The following is a 19,706-nucleotide window of genomic DNA, read 5'->3' on the forward strand; positions in this document are numbered from 1 at the left end:
AATGTCCACCTATGGTGACGTGTCCCTACACTCGCTGGTGTGTGAAATGCGTGCGTGTGTGTGTGTGGTGTTCGTGTGTGTTTTCGTGCGTGCATATAGTGTGTGTGTGTGTGTGTGTGTGTGCATGTGTGTGCGTATGCCCTCTTGGTAATGATCCAGACTAGGCCAGGTGTTCCAGAGATATCAGCTGTGAGTATTGTTTTGAACCATGGCTCCACCTGCACTAGAGAAAGAATGACTTGGATGTGATAATTGTTTTGGGAGTGAAACTGGTGGAAATAGAATTTTAATGAAGCTGTATGGAACTTTGGCTCCTACGCAGGGTTAAGACAAGAGCAACACAAACACACACACACACACACCCACACACACGTGTGGCATTTACAGTGGTCCAAGAGAGCTTAGAGAATCTACAACAGCTCCATCCAAATACAGACAGGAGTGTGTGTGCAGGTTTTTGAACATTTGCATCTAGCTAGCCCTGACAAAGAGCCTGTGCTGTTTAGAGTTTCCAGGCTGCTGTTGTTTCAGCTTGTTATTTAAATTTTCAGCTTGTTGTTTATTAAACAGGACTACACAAGGCTGGCCAGAGTGCTAGCCAGTAATCAAGGTTTTCTTAATTTCAGAGTTTGCACCAGTTTGCCACAGCAATAAAATAACCCTACAGCAGGAGGATAATCCTACAGCAGGAAGATTATCCTACAGAAGGAAGATAATCCTACAGAAGGAAGATAATCCTACGGCGGGAAGATAATCCTACGGCAAGAAAATAATCCTACAGAAGGAAGATCATCCTACGGCAGGAAAATCATCCTACAGAAGGAAGATTATCCTACAAGAGGATAATCCTACGGCAGGAAAATAATCCTACAGAAGGAAGATAATCCTATGGCGGGAAGATAATCCTACGGCAGGAAGATCATCCTACAGAAGGAAGATTATCCTACAAGAAGATAATCCTACAGCAGGAAGAGAATCCTACAGCAGGAAGATTATCCTACAGCAGGAAGATCATCCTACAGAAGGAGGATAATCCTACAGCAGGAAGATAATCCTACAGAAGGAAGATAATCCTACAGCAGGAAGATAATCCTACAGAAGGAAGATCATCCTACAGAAGGAAGATTATCCTACAAGAAGATAATCCTACAGCAGGAAGATAAACTTACGGCGGGAAGATAATCCTACAGAAGGAAGATAATCCTACAGAAGGAAGATTATCTTACAAGAAGATAATCCTACAGCAGGAAGATAATCCTACAGCAGGAAGATAATCTTACAGAAGGAAGATAATCCTTCAGCAGGAAGATAATCCTACAATAGCAGCAGGACTTCAGAATTGTTGTATTGATTATTTAGAGGTTGATGGATTTTTCATTACGCTAAATCAAGTTCTAAACAATAGGATGATTAAATTAAGACATGGCATCTGCCTGCAGCCTCTTCAACATGTAGAGAAAATGTCACATTGTCCTTTTTTTTTTATATATATATATGTTTTTTTCAGAGATATTTTACATTACTTTGACATTTAAGAAAGATAAGGAAGACAGAAGATAGTTTTTGCTATAAGAGTGTTTGGGTTAGAACCCATACCCATGCTCTAGCAGTACCTGTGCACCCAGCATGTTCTACACAAAACTGGTGCACAAAGAGTTGGGTGCTGATGGAACCTCACCTCGTCTTCCTTCTGCCAAGGGGTCTTGTCCTCATGTCATAAAGATAAATGTTATTCAATTAGGAATCAAGCCGACGGAATTCTCAAACGGATAAACAAATTATTAGTGTGCTGTGTGTGTGTGTGTGTGTGTGTGTGTGTGGCTCAGAGCTCATAGGGGCTAGTGCTCACCAAGTCCCAAATTGCACCCTATTCCATACACTGCATAGTGTACACTGCAGCCTACATCTAGTGAGTAGTAGGGCACAGTATAGGGAATAGAGTGCCACGTGGAATGCGTCCTATCGCTGCCCAAGCAACAGCTGCTGTGTGCCGCCACTGTTGAGCAGGCTAAGCTAATTAGCGATAATTAGGAGCAGACAGGCTCCAAGGGTCCCAGGGAGAGGCGCTTCAACCTCACCCAGCTGGGTGTCTCTTTCCCTGGGGTGATGGTCTCCCCGAAGAGACCCTGCTAACTACCTCCTCTAAGGACTTGTTTACATGCAGAGCAACGCGGACTGGTAGAACAGTGGAAGGGTAGAGCCAAGAGGTGAGATAGAGGTTAAAGCATTAGGATGTTGAGACAGGCCTCTGCTGCATGCAGTTTGGCATTTATCATGAGTCTTGTTCTGGTGGCTAAGGCAGTAATTATGTGATTGGTTGTCTCAGTGTTGACAATCTATTTTGACCAGGATTACGACATGTGCCGGGCTTAACCCGTAACCCATAACCCTTACCTAAATCCAAACCATTACAGTATTATATCTAAACTGGATTTAAGGCACTTTTAAGGCAGAATTTGGACCTAGGCTGTGCCCTTACCATGGAGTCAACCAATCATATAATTTCTGGCATCGGGACAGATCTGCCTCCAGAAGAGGATTCATGATGAGTCTAACCTGTTAAAGGCCAAATGAGGGAGATTGATAGAAACACACTACCATAGAGACATAGAGGCTACCAAGCAGAGGGGGGGGTTGGATGGACAAGGTTAAACTAATTGTGCTTAGAGAATGAAGGTACATAAAAATAGATATGGACTGAAACAGCAAGAGACGATTAAGTAGAGAGACGGAGTGAGGGAGAGCGAGAGAGTGGGTGATGGAGAGCAGAAGAGAGAAAAAGGGAGAGAAATAGAGAGGGAGAGAGAGGTAGATGGACAGCAGGAGAGAAAAAGTGAGAGAGCTTTACAGAGATAGGTGGAAATAGAGAGATGGAGAGAAGGACAGAGATGCGTGGACAAGTGAGAGGCTGAAAGTGTTAAGAAGACATTTTATATAGTCAGGCTCGATTCAGACTTGAATAAAAATGACAAAAGTACTTTTTTGTTTCTACATTCAATTTGAAGGAAGTTGCCAACTAGTGTTAGCGCAGTTGCTTAATTAATAGCTTTAGTGCAAAATGACTGGTCCATGGGAACAACTTGCATCCTGACCTTTCCTGTAGACGTCCAGACATGGTGCTAACGCTAGTTACTGGTTCTATTTTAATGCAGGCTAACCTGCATGAATACACTTTTTATATTTTATATATATATTTATATATATTCATGCCGATTTTTTTGAATTATTCGTGGAGGACAACATGTTTACTGTTGCTGGTGTGTGAGCGTTTCCCCTTCCATGCATGCAATGAAGGGATCTTAATTTTAATGTGAAGGTTTTTGTGCATACCATATATTTTACCCATCAGGTGTTCAGAAAATACATGACGATGAAAATTTATTTTCTAACTTTAGTCAGTCAACACACGCTCTTTCTAAAACGTGCTCCTTGTTCCGGAAGCTTTATCTGTATTAGCTCGAGGTGCATAAGTCTGTACTTCTCCATCTGATAAAGATGTAAAACCATGTGGCCTGAGGGTGTATAGCGGTGTAGGTTTCCCACGGGTGCCCGCGTACCGCTACAGGGTAGGTCTGAATCTATCAATCTATCAACACTTTCCTGTCCAATAAAGCATAAACTCTTTAAAATAAAAGCTACTAAAGAAACATGCTAAAATCCTTGACTGACTCGGCTAATAGAGTTTGTGCAGCTTGCGGATATTTATAACCGAAAGTGAGTATTCACGTTGAAATAAACGAAGCTGCCCAACTTCCAAACGTGTGCGCAGGCAAGCCCGCTCAGCTGCATCTTAGACGCGTCACCAGCAGTAATGTTTACTCCAGTTGCTCGGCAACCCAACGTGACAGTCCACTCGTGGGCAGTAGACTCGTTTTTTTGTTGTAATTCTGCAATTAGTTATTTTGATGGAGAAAATAAAAAACACATTTAAGACCAGGAATTGTCGACTGCCAGGTTTTCACCTACTGGCTGATTGTTTCTCCCGGTCGCTCGCTTGGGATGTTCTGGATCCGACCCGATGCAGGATTCTACTCAGTGCTGTTTGCTGTACTGTAATACCACTCCAGTTCCTCCCTCCTCATCCTCTTTTTGATTGAGCCACTTGAGCAGACGGTCTCATCCAGAGCAACTTACGCTAGTGAGTGCATTCATCGCCATGCTTTCTCAAACTGGTCCCTATGGGGATCGAACCCAAAAACCCAGAAGAACCATCCCGGCATTGTGAATGTCACAACAGAGGTGGCTGCTAACGCTGTGTGGTTGCTGATTCGTGGTGTTTTACGTCCCTTGCCGAGAATCTTGCAGATGGGATGACATCACTGTATTGTTCTACACATGACTGACAGGGGTGACACCAATAAAGTGTCCTATAAAGGTCCTCATTTATTAAAGAGGATGATTCCAGTAGGAGGGAGCTGAGGTAAGCTAACGACCTGACGTTTGACAGCAGAGGAGAGAAAGAACAGGTCCTGGAAGGTTTCTCAATTAAGTTTAGAACAAGCGGAGTGGGGCGCGCTCTCACTCTCTCATCTGACAGGGAGAGAAAGATGGTATAAAGGACATGGATCCACTTGTTGCCACAGAGAGCTGGTAGTCTCAAGCCAAGCTGGGAGTCTCGTTCACCAAGCATCTGAGGGCAACGTACCCTTCCCCTTTTCCTCTTCTTCTGCTTCACACTCAGCTGTTGCTGCATGTCTGCCTGCCCGAGCTGCTATCCTGGGGCCTTTTTAATTCTTCCGAAATGAGTAAAAAAAATGATATATATACATAGAAAAACAAGCCTTTTGCGAAACACAAGCAGTACAGTAATACCCTAAGAATAAGAAGGAACAGCATGTCAGAAAACAGCTCCATGTTATAGGGTTTGGGTAGAGGTCCAGAACACAAATTAGAAATGTTCAAACTCTTTGACATTACCCTTAGCTCAGGCTTCTACTGCAATTATTTAAAACCAAGGTCTCATCACCACCATCCATATATTGACCCCAGTAGTTACTGGGGGATCTGCATGAACAGCAAACTGAAACCGTCCTTTTTTACTGTACCGTCAGCAACAGACTCCAAAATGTCCTCAGGGAAAACAATTAATGGGCAAATTGTCTTTTTGTCCCTCAAAAAATATACAACAGACCATATATACAGCTTGAGCATCCTGAATGGGCAAACAAGAAAACAAGAAAAATCTTCTCAATCTCTCTTGATTCAAGAAATAAAGTCTTTGACTCGTTTTGGCAGTAGTGTCTGCTGTACAAATGAATGTAAATCAGATGTCTGAGCTCTAGCTCGAGCCCTAGTCTTGTCAACACGTAAACAGTATCAATGAATTGCCAAGAGCACTAGAAGAATCCTCACCCTACTGGACTTGATAGTCAAATGTCGGTTTTAGGGCTTCTCTCCTGAAACCAAGAGGACTTACCGTTGCACCTTCATCCTCAGCACACCGTTAGACGTGGGCCCTGTCAGTAAATGTGAGTACAAACAGAAATGGTGGTGATCCCAACAGGTCCGGATGCCATTTGCCACAGTAAACAATGTCTCACACATTTTTCACACCAGGCTGGACAGTCCTGTGACAGACAGGTTGTTCAACCTATTAACTAGGACTAAATGGCTGAAATTATACCCCTGGCCAGCTCTGAAGCCTGTCCAGCGGAGTTAACGTGGGGTTATACAATCAATGATGGGTTCACTGTTTGGCTTTTTTACCAGGCTTTTTTAAACTTTTGACAGGCATGCCAGGATTAAGATTGAGGACTGTAACGGCTCTTGGCCCCTTTGAAAAGAAGACTGACGGCAGCTGTTTTATCAATCCTGTGGGATTACAGACAGGTCATAGGGAATATCATCCGGCCCAGAGAGAAGACAGGTCCAGTGGCGGCTGCTGGTCTTTCAAAGAGGGGAGGCTCATTTTCGGCCTACATTATAACCCTCTGATGGTCCTCATTTATAGTGACACTCGGGGTCTTTGGGGTCTTTTGGACCCTAGACAATAACATTTAATTTTGTAACAGAACAATATATATATATATATTTTTTTTTTGTATTTTTTTTATTCTGTTTATTAATGGCTTCGCTAAAATCAGGTCGACAATATTAGCACTGTCTGCCATCGTGCGCAGTTTCACCCGCGTATGACGCTAGCCTAGCCTACTACAGTATATGAATGAATGAATGAACTATCTAAAAAAAATATATGCAACTTTATAAAACTGAAACAACGATTGTGGTGTAGCTTTAATTGTGTGAAATGTGTGATGCAAATCGGCTAGCAATTTCGCCAAACGAATATCAAGAAATATTGCAGCAGTTTGTCTTTCGAATGCACTTGAGAAATCCGCGATGGGACTGAGCGCGAAATGGCTTCAGTGACTTCTTATAGTACAGACTGCTGTCAGTCAAAAGGAGATGCAGTTTGACAGATCGTCAGATCCTCCAATCATCACACGGATGCCCGGAGTCCAGGCCAGCCCACTCTTCATTCACCCCCAGAGACGCTGAGCGGACATAATCGCAGCATTTATCCAATCACCGTCTACTTTCGGAGCACTGAAAAAAACTGTTCTAAGCAGCCCCATTGAAGTCAATGGACGCTCGGCTTCAACAGGGAAATGCACTGTGACACTGCAGGATTGTATGAGAAGAAAATCGAGTCAGCCGACCTGTAGCTGATTCTGAACTAACTAGTTTTAGAGATGAACGTGTTTTAACGCATTTTTTGTCAATAAAATGTTTACACAATAGTACATATTTGACCATTATTTTTTTTTACATTATAGGGGAAGCCGAGCTTCCCTTGCAGTCTTAAAGAAATCCCCACTGGACAGGTCATAGTGAATATCATCTGGTCCAGAGAGAAGACAGGTCATAGTGAATATCATCCGGCCCAGAGAGAAGACAGGTCATAGTGAATATCATCCGGCCCAGAGAGAAGACAGGTCATAGTGAATATCATGTGGCCCAGAGAGAAGACAGGTCATAGTGAATATCATCCGGCCCAGAGAGAAGACAGGTCATACATAGACTCAACATTACTACCCATTACTAAAATATCACCAACTCTGTGTTTTCAGCAGTTTTTATGTTACGGACAATTTAGTTTGTGGCTGTATTATCTAGTTGAAACCCCAGATTACCTGCCGGAGACCTGACACAGTCCATTAGTATGGTTTCATAACACTAATCTGGGCCAAAGGCAGAAGGTCTATCTTCAATGTAATTTGTTGCCAAGGAAGAAATATTAAATGGAATTAAATTAAGATGGATGAAATTCAACGCTACTGGGGTTTAAGGCCGGGTGTTTCTGTAAAAGCACTTTGTGACAACTGCTGTTGTAAAAAGGGCTTTATAAATACATTTGATTGATTGATGCAAGTTTGTATGATTTTATAACAGCCATCTGTTTTGATAGTATTGCATATATATCTGGTAGCGTGCTATTAATTTCTCCAATTAAAATTACAAAATGTAGCCTTCTCGCTTGCTCCTTTAATTTAATGTTTTAGGTTTTAAGAAGAGAACCACAAATGGACTGACATGTGTCCATCACAGCTCTGTCAAACAATGTAGTCATTTTCTCCCTGAAAGGAACAAAACAAACATGGTCGCTGTCACTGGGCCTAACACAATTGTTATTCTCTGTGTGAAACTGAGCGGAGACAGTCAGTCCGTCACCAGGACTTACCTCGCTGAACACTGATACAATCATTAGTCATTGTCTCATACTTAGTCTTTCATATTTCTCTTTTGTTTGTTCTCGTCCCTCTCTGTCCCTTTGTACCAATTCCCAAACATCTGATTAGATCTGCATTACACCCTAAATGTGTACTGAAATAGAGTGGATTCGTATTATTATCTGCAATTAGACCTCCTGTAATGTACGTTTGTGTTTCTTCCATGTTAATCAGTCATGTGGACAGCTGATATTCAGATGTGCTCGGCACCCTGGATAATAACTCCTGCAACACTTCAGGTGAACTACAGTTCATGCACCTTTGATATCCCACTAGAGATCTGTGAACAGACAGAATATTCCACTGCCTGTAGCCTAGTATAATACTGTATGTTTACTGCATGTGTATGTCTTGCGGGGGAAATCATAATGCTAGTGTGAATTTTATCTCAGGTACAGAAAGGATCTTCTTAATCACTGCCAATGGGGGCAACATGGACACTGGGCAACATCAAATGCAACTGACACTGGAATGCAGGCAGTAATTCAGACATGCTCAGATGTGTTCACACGTCCATGTTTTTACTGGGATTTTGTTTTCCCGTGAATGCCTGCACTGCTGTGGACGTTCGTGGAAACCGAGCAATTAGTTCCCAACAACGCTGTTGTTAATGACAAATAAATGTGAACTCCAAGTTGAACTATTTGGCACTTTGTGGGACACAACAGTCCGATTGGAATCGTACCGTAGCAGTCTACCGTCCATTCTGACGCGTTTTAGCGGCGGCTCGGTCTGAGGGCTTTAGCCGCAAGAAAGAATGAGACTGGCTCCAATGCCCGCCCTTTTCAAGTAATATTGAAACCATAAGGTTTGTGGCGGCGTTTGTGGCACTAACAGCATCGGTGGCAACGCCGGGTCAAGTGGCCATATGGTGACGGTTCTAGTCTCAAGGCCCGGGTTCTTCCGTTGTACCCAGGTCTCCCTCTGGCCGGGCACTGATCTGTAGTGTGTATTTAAGCGACAAGGCACAACGATATACCACAGCCAAATGCTGTCCCGAGGCACAATGCAACGCAGAGTTTTGTCCGTGTTTCAGATTGCCATCGTATACTCGTTACCCACACAAGAACGGTTAAAAATAAACTGTCATACCCGCATTGTACAGACTCGGACGCCACAGCTTTTGAGCCCGTCAGCATTCACGGTCTGAACCCCCTGGTTTGTATTGACGCACAGCCGCAGTGCCGTGCACTGAATGCAGGAGTAGCGGTCCGTTACTCCGCCAGCGTCAGTACACTGAACCGAGGACTTCCTGATGTAGCCAGTCCATCCGCTCAGCTAGCCTTCACCGGAGGCTTTGAATGGTGTCTCCGCCCTAAGTTGTACAACACAGTGTGTGTGTGTCCCGGCTGCTGAGAGAGATTCATGCCTGAGGTGGAATCATTTCAGCCAGCCAGGCTTCCCAGTTCACCAAAGCCAACAACGGTATTTTAATGGAGAAATCGCAGGTAATGGTGCCTGACCAACCGGCGGGCACGTGATCAGGAAAATAAATTACCCCGGCGCTTTAGCCCCCACGGCCCCTTCAACACCCCCCCCCGCCTCCCCTCGCCCGCATCACTACATCGCCCGCTCCTCTCTGCACAGCCCCGGAGCATTTCCATGGAAACCCTGTTGCCCTGGTGAAAGAGTGGCCTCCTGGCTGGATTCCAATCTAACACAGACAGGGCTTTTTTTTTCTGTTCAAGGGGCCTAAGCCTCTGGCTCTCAATGTCCCGAGAAGGAGACTGAGGAAAAGGACACAAGGCTCTCTGTGTGCAGTCCAAACGGCGCCCTGTAGTCTCTGTGTAGTGCAGTAAATCTGACCAGGGCCCTGTGTGGAATAGTGTGCCATTTCAGACGCAGACTGAGGAGAGGGCCGGTGTTGGAAACAAGCTGTTGGAGAGCAGAGAGTTGCACCAGTGGCTTCATCAACGGGAGACAATGTGCGTCGGGCACTTACAAACATCAGCAGATGTTACGGCGGGTGCAGAAAATGCTCCGGCTGCTAGCCTAGAAAATGCAGCGAACGACGGACACACAAGCAATGACAAATACGAGAACTCTGAGGCAGATGATGTCTGTTCTGCATCGCTCTACCCATCCAGTACACGCAGAAAACAGGTTAAGATGGAACGTGTCCTTGGTCAAATCCAACGCGGAGATTGTCACAACCTGTCTCTTCCCCTTTTTCCCTTGAAAACCAGAACTTCCTCTTGTGCGGAGAGTGCGGGGGGTGTAGGGAGTGGGATGCAGCAATACTGTGCATGTCTGCATCTCACTGAGTCAAAGCCCTGGCCATTTACTGGTTCTTCAAAGAGCTTTGGAAAGATTTTATATTTGCATTCAGATTACGTTTCATCAACTGGCCTTTTGGTTCTCCTGGACCCCTATCAACTAGATCAATCAATACATTTGTTGGAAGCCACTGCATGTAAATGCCAATGTCGTCTGACGCTGGTAGCACTCTCAATATTATTTCTCTCTCTTGCTCGCTTTTTTCTTTCTTTTGCTCTTTTCCTCTCTCTTCCTTTTTCTCTCTGATCTGCTCTCTCTCTTTCCTTTTCTCTCGCTTCGTCTCCTTCCTTTTTCTCTCTGATCTGCTCTCTCTCTTTCCTTTTCTCTCGCTTCGTCTCTTCCTTTTTCTCTCTCTCTGTCTGATTGTCTCTCTCGCTCTCCATTCAGTGCTCATATGTCCCTCCATGCGAGAGGGACAACAAGAAGAACAAGGAGGACGTTCTGTGGTGGCAGGACTACTGGACTAAAGAGCTCAGCTCCCAGTCCTTCACCTGCTTCTTCAACCAGCAGAGAAGGTGAGACCTTGACCCTTCCCTGTGACCCTTTGAACCCTCTAGAACCCTCCGTCATAGCCTTAACCCTTGACCCTAATATGTGGTCCTTTAGACCTTCCCCGATAGTCACACTAAATTCACTAATACCAGAACAGTTTATTGTATGTGTGTGATGGATAAGAGCCTGCACTTAGCTTGATTAACTCCACATCCAAGGTGCATACATCTCAATGCAACTGAATGTCATTGTTTGAGAGCTGAGATACTTAATCTACTGCTGCCCAACCGACCATCAGAGGTTAACTTTCATAACCCAAACAAGGAAAGACTTCCGTCGTCTGAGGTTGAAGGCACCATCCGCCACAAAACACAGATACAAAACCGTCCGTGTTAGCGTTTCAGCAGCAGTCATCCGAAATGGGCAAATTCTCGTAAGAAAAGGCAATTCATCAGAAAGGGCAATTTTGATTAACCGCAGTTATAATTCTTTTAGCATTTAAAAGAGATTGATTTGATTTTGACTGTACTATACAAACTGTTGTTTACTGAATGACTGTGGAAAATCTGTGGAATTAATACATTCTGAGGAATGCTGGGAAGAGTTCAGAAATCACAGTGTCTTTCATGTGGTTTGTTACTATATTGATGGAATCATAATATTTGAAAGTAGATCATTTGCATATACTTCCTGTCAAATTCCCATCACCTTTCACCCTGGGTTTCTAACCAAAGACGTGAACCATTACTTATTCATGTTGGATGTCATCAAGAATATTATATCCAAGGCAAACATATTTTGCACCAAAGTACCCCTCACCCGTTGTTAATATAACTCGCTGCAGAATTAAACAATTAATATTTATTTGACAGTTGGCGATGGATTCAAAATGTAACTGTCCTTTTTTGACTGATGACTTTGTTTACTTTACTACCTAATCAAACATCAACAATGTTCCCAGAAATGTTCCCAGAAATGTTCCCAGAAATGATCCCAGAAATGATCCCAGAAATGTGCCCTTACTGTAAGTAGATCTTTCCTCTCTCTCTTGGCATGGGCAGCAGTTGCTGAGTCAGTGCATTCTATCCTCATAAAAACAAACACTTTGATAAAAACGTCAAAGTCAAAACCTTTTTTGGCCCATATTTACAATTACGAAGACATCTCTGTATTTTCCCACCACTTTTTTCCACCACTGCCATCAGTGAGGTGGTATTTAGTTCATAAATAGATGCCTACTTCTCAAATGAAGCCAAGTGATGGCAAAGGGAAGCATATTCTCAGGTGGGCGTGGCTTGAGCTTTTCTATTTCAAGTTAAATTACATTCAAACCAAGATGACCTCAATCCTGTTACTTTCTAGAGGTGGCAAGAGTACAAAATCACAATAAAATCTAACGCTCCTCTAAACACAGTGCCTGAGCATAGAGAACCACTGTCTCTATACCAGACAAGTGAGGTATAATAACAGCATGTTTTTCCTCAAAACTATCTAGAGATTTCAGATTTGTCACAGCTACCCTTCTGCATTTGTTAAAAACTGACAACCATTTTCATTTGAAATATTTTTGGTCCACTTAATCTTAGTCTGGGATTCAGTCCAATCCCAAATTATAGGCATGGCAAACTCTGCATACTGTATGGTGCCCCAATCAGAAATTGCCTTTAGAAGGTAACCAACCTTAGTATTGAATGCTACCCTCTTTAGCCTTCCCCAATAGTCTCCAACCAAATATGGCACAGACAGCATAGAAAAGCAGACAGACAGCTGCAGACAGGCAGCTGCATTCAGACAGTGATGCCCCAAGATGCATCTGGGCATCAGCTGTGTGTGTTGGTAGAGAGATGTCACCTGCGATGGACGTACATCCTCTGGGGCAGGGTATGACACGTACAGATTCTGTATGGAGGGGCCTGAGAGTAACACTTATCAACACTTAGCAATGGATAATCCCCTCATTGTCTCCTTGGAGGCCCTTTGTAGACCCTCTGCCAAAGGACCCGAGTGTGACAAAATGAATCAACACGTTTAGTATTGCTTCATGTGTCTTGACCTAGACTAGAATTTCTCCTCCAATTCTCTCGAACCTAGGGGCCCGGAGCCAATGTAGAAAACCTTTCAGTTGTGTTTCATTCATATATTGATCTGGGCACTTTGAAATATTACCCATTTCTTACCCAGTTAGTAGAGCCCTTTGAAATACCCAACAGATTGCCTGTGTCCTAGATCCCTCCACTCTAGTGTTTAGTTGGTTGTGTCATAGATCCCTCCACTCTAGTGTTCAAGTTGGCTGTGTCCTAGATCCCTCCACTCTAGTGTTTAGTTGGCTGTGTCCTAGATCCCTCCACTCTAGTGTTTAGTTGGTTGTGTCCTAGATCCCTCCACTCTAGTGTTTAGTTGGTTGTGTCCTAGATCCCTCCACTCTAGTGTTTAGTTGGTTGTGTCCTAGATCCCTCCACTCTAGTGTTTAGTTGGTTGTGTCCTAGATCCCTCCACTCTAGTGTTCAAGTTGGCTGTGTCCTAGATCCCTCCACTCTAGTGTTTAGTTGGCTGTGTCCTAGATCCCTCCACTCTAGTGTTTAGTTGGTTGTGTCCTAGATCCCTCCACTCTAGTGTTTAGTTGGTTGTGTCCTAGATCCCTCCACTCTAGTGTTTAGTTGGTGGTGTCCTAGATCCCTCCACTCTAGTGTTTAGTTGGTTGTGTCCTAGATCCCTCCACTCTAGTGTTTAGTTGGTTGTGTCCTAGATCCCTCCACTCTAGTGTTTAGTTGGTTGTGTCCTAGATCCCTCCACTCTAGTGTTCAGTTGGTTGTGTCCTAGATCCCTCCACTCTAGTGTTCAGTTGGTTGTGTCCTAGATCCCTCCACTCTAGTGTTTAGTTGGTTGTGTCCTAGATCCCTCCACACTAGTGTTTAGTTGGCTGTGTCCTAGATCCCTCCACTCTAGTGTTTAGTTGGTTGTGTCCTAGATCCCTCCACTCTAGTGTTTAGTTGGTTGTGTCCTAGATCCCTCCACTCTAGTGTTCAGTTGGTTGTGTCCTAGATCCCTCCAATCTAGTGTTCAGTCGGCTGTGGCCTAGTGGGCTAATTCTATTCTGCAGCACATCTGCTGCTGTACCCTATAGTCCAGGGGTATTCAACTCTTAACCTACAAGATCCGGAGCCTGCTGGTTTTCTGTTCTACCTAATCATTAATTGCACCCATCTGGTGTCCCTGGTTTAATTAAGTCCCTGATTAGGGGGCTGCAATGAAGACAGAGCTGAATACCGCTGCAATAGGCCTTTAATCAGTAAAATACACAAGAATGTCACACACAGATTCATGCAACTTGTGAATGCAGAAAGAAAGCCAACGCCATCTGCATCCATGCAATAATACTAGCCTAGGTTTAAATTGATTACTAACCTGTGTGTTGCTCACCAGCGATGGATCATCTGGCCATAGAAGCTAGCACCGCAGAGTCTCATTAAATGCCCATTAGCCTGACAACTTTTAAAGCCTTACCTCCTGAAATAACTATGTATACATACCGGATGCAGTGGTTGTTATTACCTGAATGCTGAAACTGACATAATATTCCGGAAGCAGAGAGCTGTTCTCCTCGTTATGGTGGAAGTGTAAAGTAAAAGGCAACTGATCCACGATGGTGACACAAACGTTATTTTATATATATTATACTTGAGTAGATCATTCAAATGAGTCTTCAAATCCAATTACAGCCTATAAGGAGGGAGCGTCCTCCTTTTAATGTGGTTATTAAAAAGAGGTAATATGTCTCTTCACTTTGCTTTCCAACACCTTGATAGCAAGCGCTTCAAAACAGAAATTCAACAGATGCATGTTTAGAAAATATGTGGATTTTCATTATTAAAAATATTTTCCTTGTGTATCCTACAGTAGGGTCTTCCAAACGTCTACGCCACTGCCTCCAATGCACATGGGCTGCTGCGGGGTGGGTGCGAATCTGACTGCCGTTCCTCTATATCTTCTCTGTCCGTTCCAACAATAAATCATAAAATGCCCGAAACAGTATGTCTTCTAATTTGTTGATACATTTTTGTTAAATACAAATTCAAACCAAAGAGGCCTTTTTATATTCTTGCAACAACCAGACCATCAAATTAAGATGAATAAAGGATAAGGTCATCACTCTTTTGCGCCAAGTTAACTAGGCTGTGAAGGACTCGAATCACCCTGTTAAAAAATAACAAGAAAATAATAACTCTTTCTTGATACAGGCATATTTTAAATGACTAAAATGTAAGAGGTGATCTTTCTTTCTGATAAACCTGCCAGAATGGCCCATTAATTAGGTTTCCCCAGCTGCTCCTATTAAACACATGTATCATCAACACCTGCTAGCTATTGTTAGAAATGCCCTGTCATTTCCCTGTGGCTCACGGCACTGTGGTGTACACACTGCTCTCTGTTCTATTTCTGTAGCGTTCCCTGTCCCGGTTGTTCAAAGTCCTCCATTTCCTCCTCCTTCTCTTTCTCCTTACACCTAAATGAAAGATGAAAAAACTGAGGAAGTACTTGATGATGGGGTATAGCGCTGTTAATCTTTCACACATGCCATGGCAGTTTTTCTCTGTTTTATTTCTCTCCACGTGTTTTGTATGAATATTTGTTCCCTTTTTTTCAATCCCTTCTTCTCTTTCTCTGTCCTCCAGACTTTCACCATCTTCTTCCTTACAGTTTTATTGGCTACGTTCAGTAGACGACAGAGTTTTATTTTCCGTTAGAACTGTGCCATCAGTTTCCTCCTCTCCTTTTCTCCTCACTGCTCCCCTTTTAATGTCGTTATTGTGGTGCTCATGTTTTCGGCAAAGCCTTCACTGTGACGCAATCATCCTCCCTCAGCCCTCTTTCCGTCCCAAAATGCACGGCTGCCGATCGTGACTGTCATGTCTTCTAAATGTTCTTCCTCCTTCTCCATTCATCATCATCATTATCATCATCCTCTTCTTCATTCACTTCCATCATCCTTTGCTGCCAACTATGGCTGTCTGTCACATTCCTCTGTCACCCCCCCTTTCCTCCACCTACCCAATCCCTCCTTCAGCTCCAGGATATAAGGCACTCCTCAGGGCAGGGATCCATCTCAAGGATCTTGACGTGGCTGCAGTAAAGTCAAATGTGATGTACTTTGTCCCTGGTTGCCCTCCAGGAAACATCCTCAAGGAGTACCACAGCTTTCCCATTAAACCTAGAAAAACTTTATTATGCCAATACTTTGAGATTTGTGTGGCATTCAGTCTACTTTCGGTCAGGACTGAAGTTCCCGATGGACAGTTCCCTCTTTGTCTTCTTTTACATCGTAAGCACTGCACTCACCACTGACCTCTTCTTTTTACTGTGTAAGCACAAATGTCTGCTGACTTCTTTGACTGTTTCTTGGACGCCACCCACTACCCGCTGCCCTCCGTCTCTCCCTGCAGGCCGGACGATGTACTGTGGCGTCACTCACACGACGCCAGTGTCCTCCTCCACTGCGTCCTCTGGCCTATGGTAAGCCTCCTTGTGGGAACCCTCATCGTCCTGCTCACGGTGTGCGCCCGGAGCCTGGCCGTGCGCGCCGAGGCCATCCAGAAGAGGAAATGCTCATACGAGCTGGCCAACAGTTCAGAGCAGGGCAAGACGACGCCCAACGCTAACACCGCCGCCTCCAGGACCCTGCCCATGTTTGCCGTCCCGGTACGACGCCGAGACCGGGAACAGGACCACTAGGTTGACCGACGGACATAACCGTAGGCTGATGGAGTGCTCGACGATCGCTCTGTGACGACGGCCGGTGTGAAACGGGTTACCTTAGAGAAGCCATGTCCTGTTCTGAACTCTTAATCCGCCCGGGCTCGACCAGGGTTTTGGACGATCGTGTGCCAGGAACGCTTGTCTATCGTGGGTTTCTTTGTGTTCTTCTGTGTGTGTATTAAAAACCGTTGTGCCAGCTTAGCTACCAATTGGACGGTGCCTGAACCCGGGCCGTAGACATTCACCTGATGCTTGGCGTGTGTTTCAATGTGTGTTGGTTTTGTCTACGAACAAGCAAACATCTAGAAGACAGCTGCTGCTTCTGTCACTAATCACGTGTTCCGCAGGTCTTTTCTGTCTTGGGCCTCAGTGTTGATTGTGCTCTCGCTGATTATACGGTTGCATTCACTGCGGTTGAAGCTGGTCTCAGACGGCCAGTCAAATGGCTAGCAGAGTTTTTCTGCTAATAATTGGAAGCTCTTCAAACTAAACTCGTTGTTAAAAACTCATTTCCGTAATAAGGGAACTGTGAGCTCGCCCCGGCTGGGACCACCAACGGGGTATTGTGTCCACAGCTCTTGCAAACCGGGTCAGTGCTTTCAAAAAATGTGGTGAGTTGAATTGTGTCTATTGTAGGCATAGCGCTGAGACTTCGAGAACATCACCTGGTGTGTGTCTTTGCCACGTCCTGGGACTACAGAAGATTGGGATCTGTTTACTCGGTTACCGCGGCACAGTAACTGTCCTGTCTTCAGCTGGTATCAGGAAGTGTTTTGAAATGCACGTGTCACTGCTGCTGTTTATGACCAGCAGGATGAATATATACTGCAACAATACACATTTAACTTTTAAACATTTGTGAAGAACCTTCGGCTTAAAGGTTTTGTGTACTGAAATTGCTTTGCCTAGTATGCAGTCTATGGACAAGGTTGGACAGCAATTTCTACTTCGGTCTAGTTTTTCTTAAAGAATGTACCACATCATGGAACTTGCTGTACAGTACTGTATATTAGCCTTTCCTTAGCTATAAATATAATTAGCATTTGATTGCCTAATCATCTAAAAGTATCTAACACTGACTATGTAGTTCATCAAAGCAACATGTAGACGATCTGGATAAATGCTTATGCACTATAAGAACTGGAACCTGTGTGTTTTTTTGCCACAAATGCTATGGTGTCAGAACATGAGGAGTTTTGTCATCTGTTGTCCATAGGCTGTTTACATGGTAAAGACAGGTATCATGTCATTTACTATGTTTCTAACCGAAATTTACCACTTCATTATCCCAGATAAGTCGCATTAAAGGCGACACACACCAGTATGATGTTTATACAGGAATGTCAACACATGCTATTTGTACAGTGCTTCTCCAGAACCCACTGCGGGTGCTCGGCTGAGCTGTGTAGTCAGCTGTTTCGTTGCCTCTGTGTGTTAACACGGCAGTCTTCAACCCTCCCCCCAGGGACCCCCGCGCCATTCCAAGTATTCAAGCGATTCCACCGCTAGCGCGCTTGGTCCAACTAGTCAACTCCTAATCCGGCCCTTCAACGGCTGAATCACGTGACTCGTGCGATCTTGTGAAACAGCAGGTCTACGGGCCGGAGGTCCCGGAGCAGAGGTTGGCGTCGACGTGTGGAATCGTCAGGGGACAATGAAAAAGCTGATTGTGGCCAAAGGAACACGGTGGCACTCACCAGTGGTTCTGGTGTGTGTTTAACGCTCCTCTGCACTACGCCTGTATGGTCTGTCTGACCTTTCTCTGCGTCAGTCAGTGTCTTTTGGTTCGTCTGTTCACAACGCAAACTATATGGTTTTCATACCATGGTAGCAGACTTTTGGACTGTTTTGAGAAGTTTGTTGTCCATCGGTTACTTCCTTCAGTCTCTCTCATTGCCCTGTACAGTGTGAACATCCACAGGTGGCCAGAGGGTAAAAGCTGGATTCAGTTTTTGAATCGACTGGATGAGAAGCTCATTAAGCCTCGCTCCAAAGAAACATTTTGCTCTCTCACTTACATGATCAGATGTAGTTTAACTTGTGTATTTTCTACTAAACAAGCTAAGAAACTGTTGTCCTTTGCTAAAGAAAATATATGGTGTTTCGTATATATAAGCCATATATGCTCAAATTGTGACTGCAGTAAGAGAGGTTTATGTGACTTGTACTAAATGATCTGTTGGGTTGGAATGAGACCATTTTTAAAAAGCCAATTCATGAACTTCTGATGTATTCTTATGATGAATAGTGCCTGATATAAATCTATAATAAAAGAACAAGCTATTGTCTTCACAATGAACAAGTATATTGCTGACCTATATTCTTCTTCGTTCATGGAATCATTGCAGTTATTTAAGGAACCATCATTCAGAAAACCAATACAACAAAGATAATTGACAGACGTACCAAGGGGGTTACCTAGTGACGGTTACCTAGTTACGGCTGAATGGCAGATTTGTGTGTGATAATGTTGTCTCTGTCTGTTCCCCATTGCAGTGTCAGTTCTAATAATTGTTGTTGTTAGTCTCTTGATATGAAAGCATCTGCCTCTAATTATGCATGTATTTAATGGAGGTTTCCATGACAGCCAAGCTTATTACAGAGAGATTGGGCCCTATGTTATTCATAGAAGCTATGGACTTAGATGTCTTAGATGGCATCCTGTTTTCTGGTCAAATGTGGTGCACCCATTAGAGTACAGGTGAGACTGGTGAACTATCAGAGTACAGTAGAGACTGGGGCACTATTAGAGTACAGGAGAGACTGGGGCACTACTAGAGTACAGGAGAGACTGGTGAACTATCAGAGTACAGGAGAGACTGGGGCACTACTAGAGTACAGGAGAGACTGGTGAACTATTAGAGTACAGGAGAGACTGGGGCACTACTAGAGTACAGGAGAGACTGGTGAACTATTAGAGTACAGGAGAGACTGGTGAACTATTAGAGTACAGGAGAGACTGGGGCACTACTAGAGTACAGGAGAGACTGGTGAACTATTAGAGTACAGGAGAGACTGGTGAACTATTAGAGTACAGGAGAGAATGGGGCACTATTAGAGGCAGTAGAAAGAGATTGATTAATAATAAATAATATTAATAGAAAATAACAAATCAGACCTTTCGGACTGAATGAGAGGAATGGCAGAGAGCAGGGCAGATCAAGTTAACATCTATAACCCTATCCCTAGAACTGTTGACTGGTATGCAAAAGAAACATCAGATGACAACAATCTCATACAAAGCAGAGATTAGTGATGGAACAGCACTAATGCCTCCCTCCATTATATCAGGGCAGATCAGGGAGGAGAGGTGGGTGGAAAATGTTCAGAAAACGCTACGTAATCCAGATGAGTAATAGTAACCCAAATCTGACAAATGGGATTATCGGTCGGGTTGCAGGCTGGGGTCTGAAAGACAGGGAGTGTGTTTGTGTCGTGTGTGTTTGTGTATGA

At 44.0% G+C, this 19,706-nt stretch overlaps 1 protein-coding gene across 1 annotated transcript in view; it reads left to right on the plus strand.

The window, feature by feature from the left end:
• LOC109616881 (calcium-activated potassium channel subunit beta-4) overlaps positions 1-17,399 on the plus strand; it is a 31,224-nt gene extending 13,825 nt beyond the window's left edge. Inside the window, exons 2-3 of the mRNA XM_029114371.2 lie at positions 10,395-10,522; positions 15,941-17,399. Of these exons, the coding sequence (XP_028970204.1) occupies positions 10,395-10,522; positions 15,941-16,229 (417 nt within the window). The 3' untranslated portion in view covers positions 16,230-17,399. The remainder of the gene's footprint in view (positions 1-10,394; positions 10,523-15,940) is intronic.
• Positions 17,400-19,706: the final 2,307 nt, after the last annotated feature.

This window comes from Esox lucius, chromosome 18 (assembly GCF_011004845.1).
Source record: "Esox lucius isolate fEsoLuc1 chromosome 18, fEsoLuc1.pri, whole genome shotgun sequence".
In the NCBI taxonomy this organism is placed as follows: domain Eukaryota; kingdom Metazoa; phylum Chordata; class Actinopteri; order Esociformes; family Esocidae; genus Esox; species Esox lucius.